Source organism: Equus asinus, chromosome 9 (assembly GCF_041296235.1).
Source record: "Equus asinus isolate D_3611 breed Donkey chromosome 9, EquAss-T2T_v2, whole genome shotgun sequence".
Lineage (NCBI taxonomy): Eukaryota > Metazoa > Chordata > Mammalia > Perissodactyla > Equidae > Equus > Equus asinus.
The window spans coordinates 44,378,257-44,405,610 of record NC_091798.1 but is presented as its reverse complement, the minus strand read 5'-3'; the positions used below and the strand labels follow the sequence as shown (position 1 = coordinate 44,405,610).

General features: G+C 55.2%; 1 protein-coding gene across 17 annotated transcripts in view; it reads left to right on the top strand.

Annotated features, from left to right (window-relative positions):
• Positions 1-26,718, top strand: part of JADE2 (jade family PHD finger 2) — a 51,966-nt gene extending 25,248 nt beyond the window's left edge. For 7 of the 17 annotated variants that reach the window (XM_044780478.2, XM_044780477.2, XM_070517357.1 and 4 more), the window contains 9 exons: positions 2,447-2,607; positions 3,301-3,512; positions 4,704-4,871; positions 6,418-6,534; positions 7,814-8,278; positions 17,494-17,611; positions 18,693-18,929; positions 20,256-20,384; positions 21,993-26,718. In XM_044780478.2, the coding sequence (XP_044636413.2) occupies positions 2,447-2,607; positions 3,301-3,512; positions 4,704-4,871; positions 6,418-6,534; positions 7,814-8,278; positions 17,494-17,611; positions 18,693-18,929; positions 20,256-20,384; positions 21,993-22,801 (2,416 nt within the window). In that variant the 3' untranslated portion in view covers positions 22,802-26,718. The remainder of the gene's footprint in view (positions 1-2,446; positions 2,608-3,300; positions 3,513-4,703; positions 4,872-6,417; positions 6,535-7,813; positions 8,279-17,493; positions 17,612-18,692; positions 18,930-20,255; positions 20,385-21,992) is intronic. The other 10 variants (XM_070517359.1, XM_070517360.1, XM_044780482.2 and 7 more) reach the window with 3 other exon arrangements.
• Positions 26,719-27,354: the final 636 nt, after the last annotated feature.

Here is a 27,354-nt window from a genome sequence, read left to right as displayed (position 1 = left end):
TCAGAATTGCTATAGGAACTCTGTTCCTGAGAACTTGCTGTACTGAGCCTGTTATGTTTATCATCTCATTTAATTATCATATTAGCTCTATAAAGTGCATATTACTGTCCCCATTTCATAGATGAGGAAGTCGGGAAATTCTGGGGAATTCCCTGCATGACTGCCAAGGCCTAGTGGGCTGGGCCAGGAAATCACAGGCCACGGGCACAAACCCTGAGCTGCCCCTGTGTGGCTCAGAGAGAGAGTCTTGTGCCCTGATCGCCCTGGTATGCTGCTCTGGCGCCCTCCCCTCGCTGCTACCCCGGCCCCCTCCTTGCCAAGTCCTCCCTGGCCCTTGGGCAGGTCTGCCCACTTCATGGTCTGAAATTTCTCTGGGTAATGAGAATACATGTTGCCCCCAGATAGTGAATTGAGTGAGAGCCTCTGCTGCTCCCTCAGTGTGGCTAAAAGACTCAGCCGAGGGCAAAATCAGCCTTTGGTGTCTGTCTGATCTTCTGGAGTAGAGACCCCTCCCCTCGCCCAGATCCCAACCCAGCTGTCCGCCTCCTCCTAGCTGACCTCAGTCCTGCTGGCTACAGCTGAGACTGTCAGTGCATGCCTGGTAGGAGAACTTCCTCCATAGCCAGAGCCGGAAGAGGCCAAACAGATGAAGATGAGAGCCACAGGAAGCACAGGAAATGCCTTTTCTGGTGTGAGCCCCTTAACCCCAGCATCCCAGAGAAAGGAACATGATCTTGCTCCTAAGAGGTCTGGCCAGGTGGCAGCTGGCTGAGCACACAGATGTGGGTAGTTATGCCAGTAGGTGGTTGGCATTTGGATGAGGTTTATCTAAAACATTAAGCATATGCTAGGGCATAATCAGGATCACGACATAATTACAGTCTGTGTTTAAAAAAATGTATGAATTCAAATAAGAGCTTCATAAGGAAAGGCAGAATTTTGTAGGACTGAGAGTATTAATATTGCTTCTATTTGGAATGACCTGTATGGGGCGAGGGGAGTGTCACGCCATTATCATTACCTAAGGCCTTCCTTAATCTGGGCCTCTTGTGTGGGAAAAGGTGGCACCAAGCCCTTTCCCTTTCTCCTTGCCCCCAACCTCCTCTAGGCCTCCTTCCTGGTCTGGAGGCCATTCTGCCTCCCTGTCTCCTTCATCCTTCCTGCCCCTCTTCCTGACACCGAGGCATTTCCTGGAGCCCAGGAGCCCTCCCCATAGCTCAGCCATGTCTTTGTGCCATCCGGGGCCCTGCCCTCCCCTCCCCAGTCTGCACTGAGTCACAGCCCCTGGCAGCCCTGTCTCCGACCCCAGGAGGCCTCTCAGGCAAGTGAGGGGCCTCCCAGCCCTGGCTGGCCTGGCCACACAGAGGCCAGGCTCCACAGCAATTACCATGGCAACCAGTGGGGGGTGGGAAGAGCTGGCATTTTGAACTGGCATCAGGAACTGAGGGGCAGTACACATCTGAGCCAAGAGGGGAAATTGCTCTCCCAAAGCAAAAGGCCCTGGTATTCCATTTCAGAAGGAACAAAGTGAGATCCAGAGATCTTAAAATACATATACCTAGAGTGCTTACTGTATGCAGGGCACTGTTCTAAGAGCTTTGCCTGTATTCATCCACTTAATCCTCACACCAGCCATGCAAGGTAGGTACTGTTATGATCAGCCCAGTTTTTGAATGAGCTCACTGGGGCACAGAGAAGTTAAGTGGCTTGCCCAGAGTCACACATTAAGTGGTGGAGCGGGGCTTGGAGTCCATGCTCTGCAGCCAGGGCCCTTCCAAGCTGCCTCAGAGGCAGAGAGATGGCCCGAGGGAGGGCTGACCTGGAATGTGACCTGGGACTGTCATAGATACACCTTTGTAAGCCAGGGGAGGAGGCCTCCATCTTGAGGGGTGGGCTGGACACTACAGGGAGAAGACTCACTGCTCAGGTAATGTCGTATCAGGGGAAGGACAAGGTGTATGGGCAACACTGTGTCCTCTGTGGCCCTAGACCTTTTATCTGGAAAGGGCCACCCGGGGCTGTAACAGCATAGCTGGGTAGGGCTCCTCCCCACCCCAGAGGAGACCTGGCCTCAGTTCCCCTGAGGCTGTTGATGAAGGAGGGGCTAGGGCTTATAGGGCATGGGGACAACCCTGGCCTCAAGGGGTATGCTGAAGGACCTGGAGCCCAGCTGGCTCGGCCCACCTGTCCCAAAGTGGCTGGTACCCAGCATTGCCCAGGACAGCACTTGGAATGCTTCCTCCAGTCTCTGCAGGGTGGGCAGGTGGGAGGAGAAAGTGTAAGGAAGGAATGGAAGGAGGTGGGCTCTGCGTGGCATCCAGGTCTCACACCTTACTTGCCCACCAGCTCCTCAGCTGGGCTGGCCAGCTCCCTGGAGGCCTCCAGACCCATGAGGGTGGCAGACTGAGGGCCCTTCCCCTCATGACACCCCCTCTTGGTTTCCTAGGATCCTCCCACAGTTGGAAGGCCCCCCTCCCCAGGTGTCCCCTAGCAGCTCCGAACTTGGCGAGGGCTCCCAGCCTGATTGGCCAGGGGGCAGCCGCTATGACCTGGACGAGATTGACGCCTACTGGCTGGAACTCATCAACTTGGAGCTCAAGGAGATGGGTAGGTGACCTACCAGGCTGAGAATGGGGCGGGGTTGGGCCAGGGAGGGTTTTCTTCTGGACCCCAGCATCTTCACCTCAGAAGGGCAGTGGCCATCACAGATGTGGGGGAAAGTCCCTGCTACACTGCTGAGTGGAGAAGTGATTTGGTGTCTCTGTACAGCTCAGTTTCTCTAGCTGTCAGGTGAGGGCAGTAATAGCACATACTCTTCCTGTAACAGTCACACTTAGTACAATACTCCCAAGAACTCTGAAAATTAAGTGAGCACACAAGTGGTCGTGGATGACAAATGGGGCCACAGTCAGCTGGTATGGGCCTCCTGGCTGGAGCCCACTCACATGTCCCGAAAGAAGGGCCAGCTCTGCCATATTCAGCCACCTTCAGGGGCCCCTCTACATATGCAGCTGAAGCAGTGGATTCCCCGTGGAGCCAGCCTCATCCCAGAGACACTTTCATGCTATCTGCATGTATACATGTGTGTGGGGTCGCAAGCATGCTGTCTAAAGTCAAACACAGCAGGCTCTAGGGGCCTTTGAGATTGGATGGTCCAGCTCATTCCATTTTCAGATGATGGAGCTGAGGCCCAAGACAGTAGATGCATTTTCCCAGGTCGCACAGCGATGAGTGGAAACCTTCCCATACATCTGCCCTGAAAGGCTGGGCTCCTAACACCACCCCCTGCCATCCTCACAGAGAGGCCAGAGCTGGACGAGCTGACGCTAGAGCGTGTGCTGGAGGAGCTGGAGACACTGTGCCACCAGAATATGGCACGCGCCATCGAGACGCAGGAGGGGCTGGGCATTGAGTATGATGAGGACGTTGTCTGTGACGTGTGCCGCTCTCCCGAGGGTGAAGATGGCAACGAGATGGTCTTTTGTGACAAATGCAACGTCTGCGTGCACCAGGTGGGCAGCCCTGATTGCCCTCACCCACACTGTACTCACACACTGCCCAGGCGGGCGCCTGCCTGGGGCTGGTCATCCTGGCTGTAGGAGTGTAGCAACTCTGTGGGCACAGGCCTGTAGAAGGAGGGCAGGGCAGGAAGAAGTGATAGCGAGTGCCCGTGGTGCCCCTGTCAGCCAGACTTGAGTAAATGCCCATTGGATGGTCTTTCTGTTCTCTCAGACCCTCCCCACCCAATGCCCTGCCCACCTGCCCCTCCTCCTCTGCTCTCACCATCCTGAACTTAGAAAGAGACCTGCACAGTGTGGTGATTGAGAGCAAAGAGCCGAGTTGCCTTGTTTCAAATCATGGCTCTGCCCTTTATAAGCTATGTGACTTTGGGCAAGTTTCTTAACCTCTCTTGACCTCTATTTCCTCAACTATAAATAAAAGTAAGTTGTAAGGATTAAGTTACTTAACTATGAATTATTTGCTTAGAACAGTATAGTGAGGGCTATAGGTTTTTCCTCCCGTTACTGGTATTATAAACCAGATACAGCCTGAGCAGAGCCCCCTCCTGATCTTGGGCCCCAAGGCTCTAGGTCTTGGGCATCTCTGGGCCTTGTTTGCAGAAGACCTGACTGGAACCTGGTGGACCCACTCTGGCCCTGACCTTGAGGTCTCCCCCTTACCCGTTGCTGCTGGAATGGCTCCTGGGGAGCACAGAGGGGCTTCACCTGGCTGACAGGTGGGTGAGCAGTACACCCCCCAACTCATCACATCCCTTATACCCAGCAGCTCTTAGGTCTGTAAGCCGCCTTCACTGATCCCCTGGATAGAGATGAAAGCTGGGCCTTGTCTTCAGGCTGTATACAGACCCAAATTTGTATTCAACTTGAGGGAGTTCACGGACACTTCTGAAGTCCATCACTGATTAGGAATCTCTGGCTAAAGTGACTGTCCTCCCAGCAGAGGGCAAACCTGAGCCTGTTCACAGAGGACTGAAACGGTGACATTTTAGGCACACGCAGGCAAAGAGCTTCCGAGGAGCCCTTGCATTATAATCCATCCCGAGTTCTTCTTGCCAGAGCCTGGTAGCAGGTAGCTCTGCAGCTCTTAGCTCGGGCTGCGGCTGGGACCATTTGCAGCTGACTGCTGACCAGATGCAGATTGGCCAGTGCCTCTGACTCGTGACCACCCTGCTCTCTCCCCAGGCTTGCTACGGGATCCTCAAGGTGCCCACGGGCAGCTGGCTGTGCCGGACGTGTGCCCTGGGTGTCCAGCCAAAGTGCCTGCTCTGCCCTAAGCGAGGAGGAGCCCTGAAGCCCACCAGAAGTGGGACCAAGTGGGTGCACGTCAGCTGCGCTCTCTGGATTCCTGAGGTGGGCAGACGGGTGGGGCGGCCCTGGGGAACAGCTGTGGGGAAGTGGGTCTGCATGGGACTCAGAACGAGGTAGCAGAGCCCTGGGAAAAGGAGGTGAAGGGCCCACGTAAGATGAGGGTGTCTCAGCTGTCAAGCTGGAAGAACCTGGGACAGCAGCCCACAGGAACTTTGCCTATGGACTTGAGCAGAACTCATGTCGTGGTTTCCATGGGAAAATGGGATCGGGGGCCCCTGGAGGATCTGGGTGGTAGTCTGAGAGCTGGACAAAATTCAGGCAGCTGGCTACAGGGGAAAGCAGGTTGTGGGGCCATCTAAATCTAGGCAGTGGTTCCAACCAAAGTCAAGCTACCTTTTCCAAACAAAAAGCCAAATGACCTAAAAGGAAATCAGGCAGTGAGCCTAATTAAAATTGGATAGTGGGCCTGCTGCTGTGGCTGTGGCTGGGATGGAGCGGTGGGCCTGGGTATAAGTCTAGGTGGGAAGGGACCATGGGCAACGGGCTGAGCCCACAGTGTATTAGAGGCCCTGGGCTCCCAGAAGGCCATCCTGTTGTATCTGATATGTGAGATGCTGACGTTGGCCAGAGTTTCAGCCCTGGTCCTTCTGCATGCCCTCACCCAGAATGAGGTCCCACTCCACCGCTGCCTGTGCCCGGAAGCAAGATAGGCGGCCCTGTCAGCAGGTGGCCCTCCCTTCATGGGCTCCCAGTCTGAAAGTCCTTGCTGGGGTCCACATGGCAGGCTCCTGTGATGATAGTGACCATGTCAGCAAAGTCACTTGCTCCCTGATCAGCATCCGGAAGTCTGGACTAACTCTGAGTACACCCTGGGCTGGGCACAGCAGGCACAGAGAGAACCAACAGAGACCCTGCCACAGGAGCCCTTGGGTTCAGGACCCCTGGACAGAGGCCCTTCTTCCATCCTCAGGCAGGGACAGTGGGGAGGCAAGTGTAGCCTGCCTCTGGGCTGAGGGGTGGGCTGTGCCAGGAGACATGGGCATGGTGGTTGTTGGCCTGTCCCCATAGGAGGGTTAAACAGGCACATCCCCATCAGCCAGGAAAGCCCTGGAGGCTCTTCAAGAGGAGGTACTGCTTTGGGCCATTTCTTAGAGCCCCAAAAGATAAGTAAAATAAATACAAGTTATAATAAGAACTCCAAAGATGCTGTTAACAAAGGTCTGAGGTCCAGAAGAGAGGGGGACCTTGCATGTACTCACTGCACATGCATGTACACACACACACAGAAGCACCTCTGTCTTGAGGGCCACACAGTCATATTTACACACACTCACTCAGTCATTTACAGGCACTGATGTGCACTGTCTCACACAGTCACAAACAATTTAGGTCTCGTCAGAGGTGAGTACACACTAACACACTCACCTACTGGTCACCTTAGGACAATCAGGAAGGACTTGGGATTCAGGGGCTCTCCCACTGCCCTATCTACTGCCGCCTGGTTTCAGCAGACAGCCCCCCATTTGGGGAATCCCTGGAGGCAGGCTGAGGACGAGAGACCTGATGCAGCTCCCTGTGTCCCGCCCAGGTCAGCATCGGGTGCCCCGAGAAGATGGAGCCCATCACCAAGATCTCGCATATCCCAGCCAACCGCTGGGCTCTGTCCTGCAGCCTCTGCAAGGAGTGCACGGGCACCTGCATCCAGGTACATGGCCACTTCACCCCACTGTTGCCCGGGAGCCCATGCAGGGGCCAGCTGCATAGAGGGGCACGTCTGGGACACCCTGAAAAACAGGCAGCTGCTACCACCCTGCAGCTGTCCCTATGGTGCTGCAGACAGAGCCACCGATGGGCCACGGAGGCCTGGGACTGGGACCAGGGTCAGAACCCCACCTCAGGGGCGTTCCTCCATCCCCACTTCCTCTAAGCACAGGGTGGGGCCTGGGGAGCCAAGACTCACCATGCCGTTGCAGCGCTGAGGATGCTGGCCTTCCCCAAGAGCAGGTGTCTTCAGGCTTAATTAATACAGGAACCTCACTTCTGACATTAAACTTGACACATGGGAAGGAGAGAATCAAACTTTTCCTTCACCTGAGCTAACAGGCCCTCCCAAAACAGGGCAGGCCTGCACTGGTATCTCAATAGCAGTGGTTCCCGCATTCTTGTGTGCATGAGTATTACCGGAGGGCTTGTCCACAGAGTGCTGGGCCTGCCCCCAGAAGCCCCGATTCAGTCGGTCTGGGGTGGGGCTGAGAATTTGTGTTTCTCGCACGTTCCCAGGTGATGCTGATGCTGCTGGTCTATAGGTGGGGAGGCGGGGGGGGTCATCTTTTCTCCCCCTCCTCTCTTCAGGAACAGTTGTCATCGCAAACACCTGATGTGCCTCCATCTGTTTATAACACTTAGAAAATGGCTTGTGAGTGCAGCTTAAATGGTCACTAACAGTTGGGTGGGTTATTGCAGAAACAGTTAATCAGCTGCCCACACCACCATCTGAGGTTGGGAGGAGGGGTAGGCCCTGAGTTGGCCGTGGCTGCCTGGGCAAGAGAAGAAGGAAGGGGTCCAGCTCCCGTCCCCCCTTCCCAGAGGACAAAGGAGAAGACAACTCCCATCTTAGATGACATTGTAGAGGAGGAAGTGATCCATCACCAGTCTCTTTCTGTTGATGCCTCTGATTCCAAAGTCATTTTGCCCACACAGAAGTACAGCTTGTCCCCAGAGGGGTTGCCCAGTCAGGATTGTTGCCTTCCCCAGGGTATGTGGTGCTGATCCTCCTTTCCTTTCTGGCTCCCTCAGAGCTCCCCCTTCCCACCTGCCGTGGCTCCCTCCATACCCCCTGCAGGATGTTGGGAGCTCGTTCCTTTTTATTTAGGGTCCCAGCAGCATCCTGCGTTCTCAGTTGAACCCCAGAGGAAGCCCCACATCCTTCCCCCCTCCCACCAGGGCTCCCTTCCTGCCTGACGCTCCCCTTCCTCTCCCTCCAGTGTTCCATGCCTGCTTGCGTCACAGCGTTCCACGTCACATGCGCCTTTGACCATGGCCTAGAAATGCGGACTATATTAGCCGACAACGACGAGGTCAAGTTCAAGTCATTCTGCCAGGAGCACAGTGATGGGGGCCCGCGGGGTGACCCCACGTCTGAGCCTGTGGAGCCCAGCCCTGCCGGCGAGGACCTGGAGAAGGTGACCCTACGCAAGCAGCGGCTGCAGCAGCTGGAGGAGGACTTCTACGAACTGGTGGAGCCAGCCGAGGTGGCTGAGCGCCTGGACCTGGCTGAGGCGCTGGTCGACTTCATCTATCAGTACTGGAAGCTGAAGAGGAAAGCCAATGCCAACCAGCCACTGCTGACCCCCAAGACCGACGAGGTGGACAACCTGGCCCAGCAGGAGCAGGACGTGCTCTACCGCCGCCTGAAGCTCTTCACACACCTGCGGCAGGACTTGGAGAGGGTGAGTTCCCCTGCCGCCCACCCGCCTGCCTGCCCAGTGGGCATCCCAAGAGGTCTTTCCATCCCGCACACACTGCCCTGGAGCTGCCGCGGCTCACCAGGACTCACACTAAGCTCTGGCCAAGAGGCTGGGGACCTCCAGGTCTTGAAAAGGATGGGGTAACTGATATTTTGTAGAACAGGGGAGGGTCCAGCTCTTGGGTCTTGGAGTCCCTCTCGTCCCAGCCCTTTTCCCAGACCTGGTGAAGGATGGGGGCCCTGCCGGGGTCATGAAGCTGTAGGGCACCAGAGCTGGGGCAAGAACCCAGGCTTCCAGCTTCTAGTGGCCTCTCGCCCTATTTATGGCCTCTGCCTGGTCCCAACACATTAGTTTCTGCTTTGAATTAGAGGCAGGGGAGGAACTGGGAATCGCAAGCAAGATGAATCAGCCCAACAAGCATGTACTGAGCCAGGGCAGAGAAGACAGGTATGAACATGGCTCCCGGGAGTGCTGATGAGAGGGAACACTATGAGCAGAGGCACGGGGGCGTGAGGGTGGGCTGGAGACACAGCGCCTGTGGAGTGGAAGGACGGATGGGGCTAGGTGGGTGGACCAAAGTGTGGAAGCTGCAGAAGCATTTTAAGCAGGGTCTGTCCCGCTGTGGCTGCAACTTCCAAATACCCCGGAGGAGGAATCACAGGACCCAGATGGGTGGGTTGACTGGAACACTCTAGCTCTGTGCTCGGAGACAGGTGGAGGCTGAGTGAGATGAGGAGGGGGCATAGACCCCAAGGTTTGGGGCTGGGCTGTGGAGGTTGGGGGACAGTGAGAGTCCCCCAAAGCCTCCAATCCCTCCTACTCTCCCCAGAAAGGTGAGGGAGTCTCACCTTCTGTGGGGTGTGCCCTTAAACTTGACTTTTCTGCCTCCCCTCCCCCAACCTCCATCTGATAAAGTACCATCCCCAAGTTGGAGTCCATCCAAGGATGAAGCAGGATGTTCTGGGTCCTTGATCCAGTACCCTGAACCCCTGTGTGGTTCTGGCCTCTCCTCTGGCACATTCAGTTCTGGGGTTCCAGAGCACTTGGGATCATGTCACAGTGTCTTCCGTCCGTGGGTACAGACACACATGCTGTGTTAGGAACCGGCCCTGGGTGGAAGCATCAAAGGGGCTTTGTGTGACCTGAGGCAGCTGCTTTTCTTACATGCATCTCGGTTGGCAAATCTTTAACATGGGTAGAACAATTTGATAGGTGTTGTACTGTGGTGGGGGCGGGGACGTGAGGTCGAGGCTCAGCCTGGCCCCAGCTTCACCAGTCTCCTTCACCCCACTCATCTGCTCTGAGGCCTCAGCAAGGGGAAATGATCCTGTTGGCCTGGGAGGGAGCTTACTGCCTGCCTGACAGCCAGCCTGCCACCAGGTCAGAAGGGAGAGGTGGGGCTGGGGGCAGCAGACGTCCCTGGCTGGAGCCAGGGCAGAGGGCAAAGCCACCTACATTGCAACCACCACTTCCTGGGCAGCCCAGCCTCCTGTCTTCACGTCGTAGGAGCATGAGGTACAAACCCTTCTGAGACCAGCGCTGCATCCGGAGTTGTCCTCAGGCTGTCCCTGAGTTTCCAGCCCGGGGGTCTCCAGGACCAATACCCTGTTTTACTCCTGCTGTTTCCCAAACAACCCATAATATCTGACCTCCCTAGTCTGTGCTGGTCACCCCACTCTCTGGCCCTGGGTAGGCTGTGTGGGGAGGACCAGGGGCGGGCTCACTTACTTCATCATCATCCTGGAAAAAGAGACAAGAAGTAGATACTCGCAGCCCTAATGAGCAGAGGAGGAAATGGGCTCAGAGGGATGAAGTGACAGGAGCCTCAGAGGAATGTGTTTTCCAGGATTTCAGTTGAATTTGGACCTGAATGGTCGAAGGGGGTTGTCAGAAAGAGTTTTTGGCTATTCTCTATGTTGTACATTTCCTTGGCAAGAGCATCCCCTTATCAGTCCTCCAACCTCTCAACCCCATGGTCAGCTGGTACAGTGGGGCCAGGGGCCACGGCAGTCAAGGGCAAGGACGCCACTGGGCCTGCCTAGGCAGGCTCTGGGGTTCCTGGCAGCCAGAGCTGCTGCGCAGACCTCCTGGTCAGGGGACAGAGCCTTGCAAAGTCAGGTGTGAGCCAGCCCACTCTTCCTCCAGGGAGATGAGGCAGGGTGGCTTTGAAGTCTGTGCAGCTTCTTAGGGCTCAGGAGAGCCCTGTCAAAATGCTGCTTCTCCAACAGCCACCGAGCTGGGCTGGCGGGTGCCAGCTGAGAGCAAGGCGAGGGAGTGCAGAGCTCTGGCAGGCTGAGAGGGGAGAGTCAGAGACAGCCATGTGCCGGGTTGACCCCCTCTGGGCCCAGCCTCCGGGCCTTCCACAGCCGCGCATTAGTGACTTGAGTGAGCGGACAGGGCTGAGAACTGTGCCACGGGGAGGCTTTCTGCAAAGACCCGTGACTATGGGTGGTGTGGCCAGTGGTCCCCAACTCCGACCATGGCCCAGTGCCAACGGCCAAGAGTGTCCAGACCCTGACTGGGCACCAGGCCAGCTTGGGCTGGATCCACTGGGGAGGCAGGGTCAGGGTTGAGCTTGAGGCCTTGGGTAACCTGGGTTTGCATACAGTTCCAGCACTTCCCAGCTCTGTGCCTTCTGAGTTTCAGTTTCTGCTTCTCTGAGTTTCAGTTTCCCTGTCTGTAAAATGGGAATAAGGACTGAAACGACCTTGGGGTCACAGAGAAGGTGGGAGCACAGTGCCCTCTGTGGTTAATGGCAGTTCTTGTTGCTGCTCTGGCTCTTAGAAGGGTGGGCTGCTCAGACGATGGGCTCCATGGATGACTGAAAGGGCAGGCCCAGTACGAGGGCCCAGGAATCACAGCGCATCCTCCCTGATTGATTTGTCCCCCAAGGCCAGGCAGGAGTTTTGCTGAGAGAAGCCGGAGCTGGGGTCATGCTGCCACCACCAGCATGGAATCTCATTTTATGGTCAGCTCAGAAGATGTGCTTTCCTAGAATTTCGGCCATGGGCCTTGGCCCAGGCAGGCAGCTCGGGAAGGCATGGCCGCTGCAGCCTCCTTGAGTTATTCACAGCTGACAAAAAAATTGCAGCACCGATGATGATGCCCGGCACACGCCGCTGGTGTCCCCTAGCAACGGAGCTGGCAGTTTGGGCTGTACAGGGCCTCGCTGCCTGTGGCTCTGGACCTGGTTACCGGGAGTTTATTTGAGAGCCTGACCTGGCCTTAGAGGGGCTGAGAGGGCGGGGGCAGCTCTCAGACACACCAGCCCCCAGGGATAGACATGGAGGAGAGCTCTCCAAGGCCTCATTTTCGCAGCTCTCCCAAGGAGAGGAAAGTCCTGTCTCTCCTACACTTGCCACCTGCTACTTTGTCGGTAGGTCACACTTCATTTCCTCTGTCCTCAGTGCCTGGGTCGTGGTCTCCTTGGCCTCCATCCAAAGCCCACCTTGTCCAGGGCAGCCTCGGCCTCCAGAACTTTGGCTCCTCAACCCCTACGTCTCCCATCTCTGGGACCCTTAGTCCCAACCCGTTACTGTCCACGCCCCATGCCCAGTCACCCCTCCAACTGCTCCCTGGTCCCCAAGTCCCCAAATCCTTCTTAACCACAGCCTCCTGCTTTCCCTGTTCAGTCCCCTCCCAGGGTCACCACCCTTCTGTCCCCTGTTTTCTTCATTCCCACCCCATTTGGCTTTAGCTCCCTGCCTGTGCCCTTGCCCCTGGGTGGAGGCCACACCCCTGGCAGTGTCTTACCCTGTAGGAGCTACTCTGCCCACCAGGAGCCATCCCGTAGCAGTGAGCAGTGAGCCCCGTGAAGGTGCCCGGCAGCCAGACATGGCAGGACACCAGCCAGCAACATTCTGGGCTCCCCAACCCCGACCTGTCTCCACCCTGCTCCACCTTCTTCAGGGCTCCCCGTTCTCTTAGGAGACAACCTCACCTGCTGCTCCTCAGACCAGAACCCTGCAACTTTGTGCCAGCAGAGCTGTCTGCATCCATTCTCTGCCCTTTCCTTCCATCTCCTCCCTGCCCCCCAGCCTACACCCTGCAGCTCCAGAGGCTATGTCTTTTCTTCATCTCCTCTCCGTCTCCAGGACTCCACCAGCATTGAATCTTTCACCTTCTCCCATCTTTGGAAGCAAATCCTCCCTCCCCATCTCCCACTAGTGTGGGTTTCTCCACCTCTATCCCCATCTCTCCTTTCCTGTCATTCCCTCACTGCTCTTACTTCCCACTCTGGCCAGGCTCCTGCCACCACCATACTCCAGAACCCTCCACCAGGGCCACCAGCAGCCTCCATCTCCCTACGTCCATCCAGTGGCCACTTCTCCATCCTCATCCCCTAGCTTTCTCAGCAGTGTTTGCCATAGTCAAACATCCCCTTGGTCTCTCTCTCTCTCTTTTTTTTTTGATGAGGAAGATTCGCCCCGAGCTAACATCTGTGCCAATCTTCCTCTATTTTGTATGTGGGATGCCTCCACAACATGGCTGATGAGTGGAGTAGCTCAGCGCCTAGGATCCGAACCTGCAAACCCAGGCCACTGAAGCAGAGTGTGTGGAACTTTAACCACTCAGCCATGGCCGGCCGCACTCTTGGTCTTGAAATACTTTTTCTGTGGATGCTCTGACCAGATCCCCCCTTAATAACCTGGTTGTCCTGCTCCCTCTCTGAGTGCCTTGGTCCCAGTGATCATTCACCACACCTGCCTGACCTCTCAGTGCTGCATCTGCTCCATGGCTCTGCTCCTCATCAGGAAGCTGGCTTCAGCCCACGCCTCCCTTCTGAGTTCCAGAGTCTCATGCCCAACACGCCCACAGATCCAAGCCTGCTTCTCCCACAACCTCCCCATTTCCCGTGCATGCCCCAGTCGTGGTCCATTCTAGCTCAAGATAACTGGCTGGGAGTCCTCCCTATCCCTCCCCCCTCCTCATCCCACATCCAGGTTCTCTCTGCAAAACTTGCTGATATCAAAACAACTTCATCAAAATGTAAAACCTGCTTTTCTTTTTTTTTTTTTGAGGAAGACTAGCCCTGAGCTAACATCTGCCACCATTCCTCCTCTTTTTGCTGAGGAAGACTGGCCCTGGGTTGACATCTGTGCCCATCTTCCTCTGCTTTATATATGGGACGCCTACCACTGCATGGCCTTCTGAACGGTCCCATGTCCACACCCAGGATCTGAACTGGTGAACCCCAGGCCACCGAATTAGAACGTGCGCACTTCACCGCTGCACCACCGGGCCAGCCCCTAAAACCTGCTTTTATTACCAACTCTTGCCTGAGTTTTTGGGGACTTTTCTACTTGATTCATTTTTGTACTGATTTTTTTTTTTTTAAAGAATTTTATCTCTATAGTCAGAAAAAACAATAATGACACTGTAAGGAGCCTGATGACCTTGGTGATCTTCTAAGGTGGTATCAATACTTTGTCCCCAAGAGCTATCACGGAAGAGGAATTCTACAGCATTTGGTAATATAGCTATGTTAACAAGAGTCTTGGGAGAAATTAGAGAAGCAGTTGATGATTCCAGGGTGAGATGGGAATAAGGGGTCACCGTGTGACCAATGTACCAGCCAAAGAATGTTGGCATCACTGGGATTCTCACAGAAGGAAGCATTTCTATATGCTATATCAGGAATCTCTGGATAGTACTGATTGTGTAGTGTACCCTTATTAGGAAAAAAGCCTGAGCATTTACTTGCAGTATATTGTATTTTTGATATCTCGTTCATATCTAACACCATATGATGTGAAACAAACATGATCAGAATTTCTAATGTGATCAAAAAGTATACCAGTGGAAGTTCTAATATTTCTTCCTATACCGTGATAAACTCTGACTCGGTAGCCTGTCTTTAGCTCAGTAGCTCTCTTTAGAGGCCCCTGGCTGAGGACAGCGGTTCTCAGATGCCACAGTGCTATATAAAATGTATATTTAAGAGCCCCACCCCCAGAGAGTTTCATATTCTCCCAAGTCTGGGAATCTGTGTTTTTCACCAGCCACCTGAGGGATCTTGATGCCAGTAATTCCTTTGGGCTTGCCTTGAGAAACCGTGCTCTAGAGTTTCAGATGGAAGACAAAAATAACTACATCTATATTTTAATAGGAAGTAGTTAAGAATGACTCTTGGTTCTTTAGGGGAGATCTCTGCAACTCTGAACCCCACCTCATCTTTACAGGTTGCCTTTAAGGGTGGAGTAAACTCCAGAATAGCATGTTTGAGAAAATTTTTAAAAGCTTGACCTTGACTGATCTGTTTTCAGGTTGCATATATTGACTGATTTGTTCTGAGGCCTCCAAAGAGCGGTGGAATTCCCCACTGTCCCCATGTGTGCTAGGCCATGTGACTGCCAGTAAGGAAACAGACCAGGATGCAGGGAGAAAATGCTGGGCTGCTTAGATGCAGTGGACAAGGAAGGCCTTTGGAGGTGACATTTGAGCCTGGACTTAAAGGACGAGGTCCAGCCTTGGGAAGAGAGGGGTGAAGAGCATTCTGGGCTAAGAGTTGAGTATATACCAAGGCCCCAAGGCCAAAAGAAGGAGACTGGAGGGCAGTGCAGCTGAGCCTGGAGGACCGTGAGACCCAGGCTGTGAGGTGACAGTGGGAGGTCAGGTTGGGCAAGGCTTTGGGCTGTGACTCTGATTTTTTAGGTGTGACAGGAAGGAAGCTGTATTGGTTTCCTAGGGCTGCTGTGACAAAGTACTACAAACTCGGTGGCTTTAAACAACAGCAATTTGTTTTCTCACGGTTCTAGAGGCCAGAAGTGCGAGATCAAGGTGTCAGCAAGGTTGATTCCCTCTAGAGGCTCTGAAGGAGAGTCTTCTGTGCCTCTCTCCTGGCTTCTGGTGGTTGCCAGCAACCCTTGGCCTTCCTTGACTTGTAGACCCATGACTCCAGTCTCTGCCTCTGGCATTCTCTCTGTATATCTTCACATGGCCTTTTATAAGGGCACTAGTCACTGGGTTTAGGTTCATTCATATTTGGTGTGACCTCATCTTAACTAATTACATCTGAGGTTCCAGGTAGACATAAATTTTGGCAGGGGGAATGATTGAACCCAGTACAGAAGCCATTGGAGGTTTTAAGGGGAGGAGAATTTACATTTTAAGAAGATTTCCATTTCCATTTCAAGGAGATTGCTCTGGGGTAGCAGAATGGCTAGTTGTCCAGGCGAAGATGATGGGGATGACTTGGAAGTAGAGGGAGCTGATGGGGAGGAGTCACGTCACCAGGAGGGACTGATGGGGATACTGAGGGTTCAGCCCTGGGGGCAGATGAGGAGCTGGCTCCTTATGGATGACTCCGGGGTCTCAGCACTTACAGACACTTCACCCCAACCCACCCCCACTAAATCCTTCTTCAACTCCCCTTGGCCTGGCTCAGGCCTCAAAGCCTGACACTCTAGCCACAAAGCCTCACCTTGCCTCTCCCCTGCCTGGCCTTACTCTGGGTCCTTGTCCCCAGCCTATGTCCCTCGGCAAGTAACTCCCACTTGGCCTAGCTTCCCCTTTCTCCAGGAAGCCTTCTCACCACCCCCAAGTCTGGGTCCTGTCAGTGCTTGGTCAGCATCTGTCTCCTTGCTAGGCAGCAAGCCCTCAGAAGAAAGGGACCCCGATGGCAATGCTCACCGCTGAGCCTAGGGCACAACACAACATGAGTTGACAGAGCCGCAGCCTGTGTTTAGGGACGCGTGGAACGAGCTTGGTTAGAAGGAGATCCTGGTCCTGAGGAAGCCCAGGGTTTGAGAGGAAGTCAGACAGTGCCCATATGCCAGGGCAAGGGCTCCCTTCCCCAGGCGGCTGCCCCTTGGGGAGGTGCTGGCCTCGAGGATGGCCTGGTGTTCACAGTCCAGGCTGAGGTGCCCCGACCTGCCTGGAGTACTGCAGAGAGCCCATGTAGAGCCCTTCCTGTGGAAGCCTGAGACTGGAGCAGACCTGGGATCTCCTTCACAGCTAGGCTCAGGAAGGGGACAAGGACACTTGTGCCAGCAAAGAGGTCTGTTCTTGGCTACCTGCAGGCCACAAGACATGGTGGTCATGATAACAGGAGGGGGCTCTGGAACCCACAGGTCAGCCCCAGGCAGCTTAAGGACATGAAGACTGAACTCAGCCTTGAAGATGAAACCCAGCTGGAGGCAGAGGTATTAGCTCCAGCTGGAAAGACCCTCATGGGACCCAGAATTCCAGTTCAGCAGCTCCTGGCCAGCTGTCCCTGCTCTGGAGGCTCCAAACTGAGCTGAAGATGATGCCAGAACAAGGAAATGTCTCAAAGGAGAGGGCCTGGTCTTGGCCCTAGAAGTGTGATGTACCCTGAGAGCAGCTGTTGAGGGACGGCACGCTGGGGAAAGCTGCCAGGTGGACAGGGAGCAACACAGCCCATCCTTTAGGTGCTTCCAGACCAGCTGCAGGGTGGGTCCACGTCCCGTGGGCTAAGCAGACTGGTCTCCTAGGCGCTAAGAGGCTCTTCTTCCTAGCTGGCCTACAGGAGTTGGAGAGGCCCCTGCCCTTCTCCCTGATGGCTTCTGTCTCTGGCTAAACGAACATGGCCATGTGGAGTGGGGGCCTAGGCCAAAGCAGGGGTGGGCCTGGCTCAGGTCCCAGTGTAGCAGGTGGACATGGGTCAGCTACAGGCTGGGCCCAGGTGGGTCAGGGATTGCCTCTCTGCTCGAAGCTGTTCTCCTGGAGTTGTCTCTGCTCCATGTGCCATGACCATTCATGTCGCAGGATCGGAGGTGGTTTTTGCTGTGGTGCTTGTGGCTGACGAGTGTCTTTCATGGGAAAGAGGCCTTGCACAGGAGGAAGACGGGTGGACTTGGTGACCTTATGAGGCCCCCAGTCAGCCTTGGGGCACTGCATATATAGGGGAGAGCAGCCAGTTGGAAGGGCCTTAGGGGGGCAGTGTGGCTGACTCGGCCAGGAAGTTAAGGCCGAGAGGAACAAGGGAGAGTCACCAGTCTGAACTAACTAGGTGCTCTCCCTGCCCACTCTGGCTCAGCCAGTGGCCACAGGGCCAAGGCTGTGCTCAGCCTGTGTCTTGGATCAGGGAACTGTAGCTCAGGGTTGAGGATGCACTCAGGGTCTGGGAACTGATTCCCAGATGTCCTGGGCAGGTCAGGCAGCAGTGGCCCCAGAGCTGGGAGGTCAGGGGTAGTTGCCCGTGAGTAAGGTGGAAAATCTTTCTTATGTTTCCTCAGGTTAGAAATCTGTGCTACATGGTGACAAGGCGCGAAAGAACGAAACACGCCATCTGCAAGCTCCAGGAGCAGATATTCCACCTGCAGATGAAACTTATTGAACAAGATCTGTGTCGAGGTAGGCACCTTCCCTACCCACCGCCAGCCCCCCCTCAGTGTGCACACTCTCAAGGGGCTAGGGCCCAAGGAGGGTATGTGTCTTCGGGGCCTGGTGGGGGCATGTGTGTGGGGCCAGGGGCCACTGGCCCCCCACCCCAACCCTCCATGTCCAGTTAGTAAGCCAAGATGGGGACCTCCCAGGGCCCTAGTTGTATGTTGGTAGGCAAGGAGCTGGAGATTGGAATGTTGGAATGTGGGCATCAGGCCAGCTCTCACGGAGCTTTCTGGTTCACTGGGGACGCCCAGGTAGTGCCAGGGCCGTAGTGGTTCAGGAGTAAATTGCATATGGATGGGTGCAAACCCAGAGTCCTAGTGGCTCTAGACGTACTGGGCAGGAAGGGCCCAAAGCTGGCGGGCTTCCCTAAAGTGCTGTGTGTGTGCCTGTCAATCCTGAAGAAGGCAGCTGCCCCAGAGATGGAAAAGGACCTGGGCATTCTTTGTCTCTGACCTCATCCGATGGCATTCAGGCCCTGCACCAGCATTTTTTTTCTCGGTTTTCTTCTTGTTCTCTTGCCGTCACATGCATTTCACAGATCTGGAAATCAAAGGCCGAAGAAGCTCTGACATGGGTCTCATCTGTTAGTTGTGTGCATATTGCCAGACACAAGGCCCTTCCCAGACGTGTTAAGGAGGGCAAAGCTTAACTCAAAAAATGGTGCCCTCATGTTGAATTCTTGCAGCAGAAATAGCTGGATGGAGAGAGATCTTGAGCCAGGAGCCGCCACTGCCAGCACAGCTCTGCCCGAGAGCCGAGCTGCCTCATTTGCACCCTGGGATCACTGCCCACTCTGGCCCGAGAATCCAGCACTGCCAAGTACAGCTGCTGGGTCAGGCCAGGTCATGGCCATGTAGGGGTCAGAGTTCACCATGCCCTCCCAAGAGTATGGCACCTTCCTGGCTGCCAGAATTTTCTGGGTTCCCTCTTGTCTGTTAATTTTTCAATGAGCACTAACTGAGCATCAGCAGAGTGCCGGGTCCTGTGCTAGACACTGCAGGGCATGCTGCCACGGACTGAACGGACCAGGTTCCTGCCCTTTTAGAGCTCACCATCTGGAAAGATAAAGGAAAGTGGTGCCCAAGGGGCTGCAGTTGGTGCCAGTGCAATGACAGCCATATCAGGGATGGCTTCACGGCAACGGTGATTCTGGAACAACATCTCAGGCGTCCTAGGATCTTGCTGTGGCCACACATCCAGCTACAGAAGGAGAGGCAGCAGAGAGTGGCAAGACGTGCAGTGCCCTCAGGCACAGGATTCCAGAAACACGATCAAGAGCTTGGTGGGTCTGTATCTCCACATTGAGTCCAGGGACATTTGCAGCTCCCAGACCTGAGTGGCAGCAACAGGCAGCCCTTTGTTCCAGGCAGGGCATTTGGAGAGAAGGCTAGTTTGCCTCTGCCCAAAGCTGATGCCTTCAGTGTTGTGACGCTTGACCCCTGAGGTGGAACATGGGCCACAGGCATATTGCTGAGGCCCACCTGGCCAGAGGGCTGGAGACAGCTTCCCAGTGGTAGTGATATTTAGGCTGTGAGCTGAACCAGGTGAAGGACAGGATAAGGAAACAGCATATTTGGAAACCTAGAGGCCAGAGCTTGTCTTGTTAGAGAAGCTGGAAGGAGGCTGGCGTAGCTGCCACCAGGATAGAAGGAAGACGTCTGAAGTGAGGCTGAGGGGTTGCCAGGGTCAGATGTGCAAGGTCTTGCGGCTCTTGGAAGGAGACTATCCTGAGGGCAGTGGGGGACCTCAGAAAGCTCCCTCCAAACTTTCCAGGCGCTGGTCCCATGTTATAGATAAGGAGGCTGAGGCCTGGCCTGAAGTTGCACAAGGAGTTAACAGCAGAGCTAGAAGATTCCTGGAGATGAGGTCACACCCTCAACCTCTTTTAACCCCTTATTCGGGAAGCCCTCCAGCCTCTGGCTGAGAAGCTGGGAGAAGGTTCCTGGTAGCTAGGCCTCCCCTTTCCAGATGTCCCTCCTGTACTCCAGTGTTCTCTCTGGCTCCCTAGATCTAAGTGGTCATGGACTGAAAGAATATGAGGGCCAGGTGTGCACCCCCGAATCTCCCATCTACTCTCTGACCTCGAAAGCAGCCCAGGAGACCAAGGCAGGAGACTTATTCAAGGGGCCTGACTACTGTGTCAGGACTGGAACCCAAGCCTCTGGACTCCTCTGATAGTGTTCTATCTTCATGTCTGACTTCTCAGCCTGGCATTCAAGGCCCTGCCCTGTCCACTCAGCTCCAACCAACCTTCCCACCCCCCAGGACTCTCCCAAGATCTGTAGGCCATGTAGATCAGATTGCAGTCCAGGTCCTACACGGTGGTCCTCCACCTTCTTCGTGGCCCTGTGCCCTCCCTAAGTGCCTCAAGAGCAGCAGTGGGCAGTTAGCCCTCTCTCCCATACCGGCCGCCCCCTGACTCACTGGAGCTCAGTTATCCCAGGCCCCCCACAGCTCTGAGCCTGGAGCACAGAGGCATGGTGAGGTGACCTGGAAGGTGGGGCCCCAGGTGAGGGAAGACTCCTGGGAGAACATGCAGTGATCTTTATTCTCGGTGAGGCTACTCGGAGTAAATACCTCCCTCCCGCTGTCTCTTTCCCTGATGCAGAGCGGTCTGGGAGGAGAGCAAAGGGCAAGAAGAGCGACTCGAAAAGGAAAGGGCGCGAGGGCCCAAAAGGCAGCCCTGAGAAGAAAGAAAAAGTGAAAGTGGGGCCGGACTCAGTCCTGGGGCAGCTGGGTGAGTGAGTGGCCACGCTGGCCTGGCAGACACAGCCAAGCTCACACCATCACTCCACTTGCAGCCCTCCATGTAAGGTCAGCAGGGACCACCAGCACCCCCACTGCACAGAGTGGGAGGCCCAAGAGGGTAACCAGGCCCTTCCTTGCCCAGGCGCTCATACTTTCCAGCCATAAAGGAGACTAGGGTGTAAGAGCCTGGTCTGGCATCCTGAGAAATTCCCCTTTTGTAGACCTCGAGGCTGGGTCCAGGAGCTCAGGAACTGCCCCTCATTTCCCTGGTTAGGGTCCTGAATGCTAGATTTTCCCGGAGGTGTTTACGGGACCTCTAGGCCATCTGGGCCCTTCTAGGAACCCAGCCCCATGCGGGGAGTTGAGGATCTGCCAGAATTCTCCATCCTTGTCCCACTGCCAGCGTCTTCTTAAATGGGCCCTCTCTTCAGTACCAGCAAACCATCCTGAAGCCACCTAGAGAGACCCAAAGAAGTGGACACCGGCACTGGCCCAGCCCATCGTCGCTTTCACTAGCCTCCTTACTGTTGTCCCATTAGGCAGAGCAGTTCTTTTTTTTTTTTAAAGATTTTATTTTTTTCCTTTTTCTCCCCAAAGCCCCCCGGTACATAGTTGTATGTTCTTCATTGTGGGTCCTTCTAGTTGTGGCATGTGGGACGCTGCCTCAGTGTGGTTTGATGAGCAGTGCCATGTCCGTGCCCAGGATTTGAACCAACAAAACACTGGGCCGCCTGCAGCGGAGTGCTCGAAATTAACCACTCGGCCACGGGGCCAGCCCCAGAGCAGTTCTTGAGAGGCCCCCAGCTTTGGGCTCTATCTCCCAGGATGTCATGTGCTTCCTCTAGAACACTTCTCAGGGATTTGTGGTGGAGACTTCTTTTAGACCTCCCCTCCAGCACCAAAGTCCCCGGTCATCTTTTAGTTCCCTCAGTCTCAGGAAGGGGACAACTTGGGTGTCTAATGGGAGACCCAGTCTCATGAGCTGCCCCTCCCAAGACCTCAGTAAAAGAGGGAGGGCCTGTAGCTAGAGCTGGCCCTGATGTCCTAGAGGGACCTTGTACCCAGATATACCTACTGCACTATTCATGCTTGACACCCTTATCCCAGTTTCCTGCTTTGGAAGCTCTGAGGCAACCCAGCGCCCCCTAGTGGCCGGAGGGCATTTTTCTCCATTCTTCCATCCTCTGTGCCCCCAGGATGTGGTGTTGGGCAGGGTCAGCTTCATGGGTGTGCACTGCACCTCTGCAGTCTCAAAGGGCCCTCACTTGGTTTAATGCTCTACTGTTGCCACCTTGAAATTCTAAATAATTTTTGAACAGGAAGCCTGCATTTTCACTTTGCACCCAGCTCCACAAATTATGAACCTAGTTCTGAGAGTAGGATATCCTAGGGAGACAGGTAAATGGCGTGGACCGTACACTTTGGTGGTGTTGGTGGGAGGAATGGATGAAACAAGATGGCTCAAGTGGGCCCAGCACAGAGGGAAAGAGGGAGAAAGGCGCACAGTGGCCTGCTGGCGAGGGCCAAGGAGGGCTTTCTGCAAGAGGGTGGGACGCACACGTGCTGGCCTCTCACCTGCTCCTCTCTCCTCGGCCAGGCCTGTCCACCTCCTTCCCCATCGATGGCACCTTCTTTAACAGCTGGCTGGCACAGTCCGTGCAGATCACAGCAGAGAACATGGCCATGAGTGAGTGGTCGCTAAACAATGGGCACCGTGAAGATCCCGCTCCGGGGCTGCTGTCGGAGGAGCTGCTGCAAGACGAGGAGACACTGCTGAGCTTCATGCGGGACCCCTCGCTGCGACCCAGCGACCCTGCCAGGAAGGCCCGCGGCCGCACCCGCCTGCCTGCCAAGAAGAAACCACCACAGGACGGGCCTGGTTCACGGACGACTCCAGACAAACCCCAGAAGAAACCCTGGGGACAGGATGCAGGCAGCGGCAAAGGGGGTCAAGGGACACCTGCCAGGAAACCACCACGGCGAACACCTTCTCACCTGCCATCCAGTCCTACAGCTGGGGACTGTCCTGTCCCAGCAGCCCCTGACAGCCCCCCACCGCTGGCCCCCGAGACCCCGGACGAGGCGGCCCCAATGGCCGCCGACTTGAATGTCCAAGTGCCTGGCCCTACAGCGAGCCCCAAGGCCTCAAGCCGGCTCCGGCTGCCCCGTGAGAGCAAGGGAACCCGGAGATCACCAGGCGCCAGGCCTGATGCTGGGACAGGACCGCCTTCAGCTGTGGCCGAGAGGCCAAAGGTCAGCCTACACTTTGACACTGAGACTGATGGCTACTTCTCTGATGGGGAGATGAGCGACTCAGATGTGGAGGCTGAGGACAGCGGGGTGCAGCGGGGTCCCCGGGAAGCAGGGACTGAGGAGGTGGTCCGCATGGGGGTACTGGCTTCCTAAGTTACCCCTGCTCCTGTCCTGGGCCCTGCCCTGGTCCCCCCATGAGGCCTCAGCCTAGTCACAACTGCCATTTCCAATCTCTGCTGAGTGTCTCAGACCCTCGAGGCTGCCACTCTGTTGTGGTTTTATTTTTAATATAGAGAGAGTTTCGAATTCCACACTGTTGTCTTTCCTCTGTGCTGGCCTAGGACATTAGGATTCCTTCCACGGCTCTAGCCACGAGGACCATACTAGGCCCTGTGCACCGCCCCTGCTGCGGCAGCATCCCCGCCCTGGCCCACGTGGCACTGCTGGGCTCCTGGCTAGATGTAGGCAAGGTGAGGAAGAGCTCAGGACTCCAGCCTGCTGCCACTGGGTGACACAGACTGTCGTTTGGGCATTATTTCATGGCAGATGGGCCAGCCCAGGGCCTGCCCCTCCTTGCCCCCAAATCCCACTGGGGTCTATTTGGGGGGTCCTGCTGCACTCCACTGATCCCCAAGGAAGTATAATAAGTGATACCCAGCCAGAGTCTACTCACTGTCACAAGCACAACGAGCTTATACGAGAAAGCACTGAGGGGGCGCAGAGGGCCCGCCGGTTCCAGGGGAACCACAGCCGTTCCTGATCAACCCACATCATCTGAGGCCTGCCCGCCCACCCCGCGACCCTCCACTCCCTTGCTGCTCTGCCCCTGCCAGTGCCCAGCCCAGCGGCTCTGGGAAGGGGTTCCCAGAATCCTTCCTGAGCTGTGCCATTTACTCAGGGGACTCCCAAACAGCCAGCCGCCAGTGCCGGCGGAGGGCTGCAAGGGAGGGCCAGTGGCCAGACAGGGGCGTGGGGCTCAGACTCGCACGCCGCAGAGAATCGCTCTGGGGCTCCAACTTCCTTCCTTCCTTTGGGGCCAGTCTTGGCCGAAGTCTGGTCACTCCCAGCCAGCTGACCAGGCCAGACCATTTGCCTTTTCAAGTTTCCCAGCCCTGCTACGAGATGAGCTTCTTCCTTGTTTTCCTTTTGGAAACTCCTCCCTCCAACGAGCAGTGGGATCCCGGGGCCCAGGGCGGCCGGTGGTGGCCTGCCGGGGCTGTTTTAAGTCTTGCTGGATGTTCCTGGTTCCTCTGTCCCTCTGAGCCTTAACCCTTTCCCAGCTGTGCCCGTCCTCCCCTCCGCCACGTCTCCCCTTCCCCGCTCCCCCCCCAGGTCCCAGGTAGTTGGTCTGAAGAGTTTCAGTGGAGTGGCCCCAGGGTGATAGCTCAGGGAACAAATGAAAAAGGAATTCAGTGAAAACATGTTTTTTTCTTTTATGAATTACTCCTGGGTCACTTCTGCCACTGGTAAAGCCAGAACTTCTCCATCAAGAACCTTGCAAAAGTCCAGTGAATCAATCGAATCATTCTATGGATGCCAAAGAATATTTTGACCATAATACAGCACAGCCTGGACCTGACAACTTGTCACTTGGACTTTTTTTTTTAATGGAGTTCTTTAGCAACAAAGTATAGAAACATGTTTATTGCACACACCCAAGGAGAGGAGCCCAGGCTCTTGGAAGAGGATGCTGTTCTGCTGCTGAACTGTTGGAACTGGGAACCCGGTGTTGGATTTCAGATCCTGGGCTGGGCCCCCTGTGAGCTCTCCTAAACTCAGACTCACAGTGGGGAAGAATACTGACAGCGAAACCAGCCTGGCAAAAGTCTTTACCCTGTGGTTCCCCCCACGCAGATACACAAGCGCAAATCAGCGGGGTGGGTAACAGCTTGACCACCCACCCCCGACTCCAAAACTATCAAGGTACGACAGTGGCATTGTCATCGACACTCAGTTTCATGTGAATTTTAGCAAAACAGGAAAGAAAGATATGATTGAGTTCAGAGAATCGGACAAATCTGTCCAGTCGGAGTGGACTCAGAGAGGGCTTCAAGGATTCTGGGCGTTGGGACAGCATGAGCTGCCATGTAGAGTTTAGTCTGCCTGCCCGCCTTGGTAGTAGTGGCCAGTGCAGTGTCAGCATCAGCGTCCCAACCCCATTCTCTGTTTACTGCCTTTGAACAGAACTTCCTCCTTCCCCGTGCTTTGGGTCACCTCGGGTCACAGCCACGTCTGTGCTGGATTGCCCAGTCTGACCTCGCAGGAAGCAAAGGGACAAGCTTAAAGAACAACCAAACTCTGCCGGTGGTAGAACTGGGGGTGCTAGGAATGGCTCAGGTCCAGGAGACCCAGCACTTGTCCCTTATCCCTTCACCCATGCTGAGGCAGAGTCTGGCTTCCTAGAGGCAGGAGCAGGGAGGGAACCAGGGAGAGAGTGTCGTGGGTCTAGCCAGGGTCTGGACCAGAGGGGCCAGGTGGGGCCGCCAGCACTCTTCAGGGGGCCTCTGCTCAAGTTGGCCTCTGGATTCCGACCCTCTTCTCAGTTGGCTCTTGCTTTGGGCTGGACTTTCTCTGGAGCCCGTGTCCTGCACAGAACCCAGGTGTCTGGCTGGCTGGTGGGGGCCGCTTCACTCCCTGGCCAAACCCTAGAGCTGTCCTACCAGGCAGCTGTGCACCTCTAGAATGTCCGCCAGGCTGCAAGGAGGACAAGGATGCCGGTCCCCACCGCTATCCTTTCTGCCTTTAGCCACAGCACCTTCACTCTCTGTCCAGCCTACTGTCTACAGGGTAGACAGACAGCCTTGCCACCCCTGAGGGTAAAGCGGGAAGCAGGGAAGAAGGCAGAAGCCCTTTTCCAGGCCAGAGGCTGAGGCACACCTTTCTCTCGACCACATCTGTCCACACTCACTGGCCCTCCTCAGGGAGGGAGAAGCTGCTCTGTAACTCATTCTGGCTGTTGGCCCCATTCTCCCCATCCTGGCTGCCCTCCACCTCCTTCCCCATCATCAAGTGAGAAAGGATAATGTGCAAGGAAAGTATTTTTATGGATCGTAAATGTATTTTAAAACAAATAAGGAAAAGAAAGGGAGAAGGGTTTATTTTGTTAAATGAGCTCTGACTTTGTGACAGTGTGTGAGCGTTTGCAGTGTAAGGATCTTGGTTTCCTTGGAGAAGCCACCCCGGTTTCCAGATATGGGTGTGGGACTGTTGGGTGGGGGGTGTGCCAGGGCACGTCTCGTGTGTCTACGTGCATGTATGTCTGCGTGTGCAGGGTATGGGCACGCTGTGGGACTTGCTGGGGCAATTCCTGCGGAATCAACTGCCCAATTCTAACAGACACTAGCAGCAGCTGGACTTGGCATTTCCTTGCTCACTGCCAGATGTGGCCAACCTCTGCCCATGCCTGCACCTCTGCAGAATGGTCTGGATGCCTGTAGCAAGGCTCATGGGAAGGCCACTTCCCATGCCCCTGGCCTACCTGGCCACATTGGCCAAAGAGCCAGGGCCGGAGTCTGGGACCTTTGGTTGTTCTTTAAGGCACTTCCTGCCACCTTGTCCCTCAGATGCACAGCACTCTGTGCTCCACATCAGCTCGGGGTGAGGGGATGATATGAATGTCACAGGAGGAGACACCTTCTGTCTTTGTTTCAAAGAAAGTGATGTGCCATTTGTTAATATACAAGAGAAATACTGAAAATATATTGAAAAGAGCAATTTTAAATTATTTTTGGCTTATGTTGCAATATTTATTTTCTTGTATTAGAAAAGATTCCTTTGTAGAGAAAAAATGTATTTTTCATTAACGCAAAGACCTATTTCTCCTTTTTGTACATTGTCCATGTTCGCTACCCTTAATGAGCAATAGAATGTATGGCCGCCATGGGGTGGCCAGTGCCCGCCGTGCCCTGCATGATTCTGTGTTGCCCTGCTGCGTAGCTCCCACTCCCATCCTGTCCTGCTCACTCATGGGGGTTTCCAGACCCTGGCCCCCGCCTGGGCCTGTGTCTCAAGGAGCCCTTTGCTCTCCTCGTGTGTTGGCAAACGCAGTTAATAAAGCAATGTTTTCTGTGCTGGCTGGTGTGAGGCTCTGTTGCACTGAGTCGGGTAGGGAGTCCTATATACATACCCAGCAGTGGGCTCAGTGAAATAGCAGGTGTTCCCTGGGTGCCCCAAGGGACCTGCTGCTACCTCCTAAGGAGTCTAAGAGTGATGGTCATAGTGGGCACTCAGTATGCACCAGGGGCCGTGCTTAGGGGCAGGATTTCATTTGCTCCTCTCCATTGTTGGCGTCCCCTGGAATTCAGAGTGGGTGAGGGAGATACCCACAGCCACACCTGGTAAGAGGTGAAGTTCAGCATCAAAGGCAGGACTGCTGGACTTTCCCACCTCCTTGAGCTGCCTACCTGGGACAGTGGGAAGGTTTGGGAGGCACCTCGGGCATCTGTTGCTAGATCAGGGAAGATTTTTGCCCACATTTGTTTCTTATTCATTCTTTCCAGAGCACCTGCTCTGTGCCAGGCTCTGGAAGATATGGGGAATGTAGCCACCCCCCCTGCCCTGGGGCAGCTCACAGTCTAGCAGGGGCAAAGACGCTGAGGGAGCTGCGAGTTAGGGAGGCCTGGGCTCATCTGTGGACGGGGGGCATTCAGGAAGGGTTTCTCTGAGGAAGTAACACCATTCATTCATTGTTCATTCAACAGTGACTC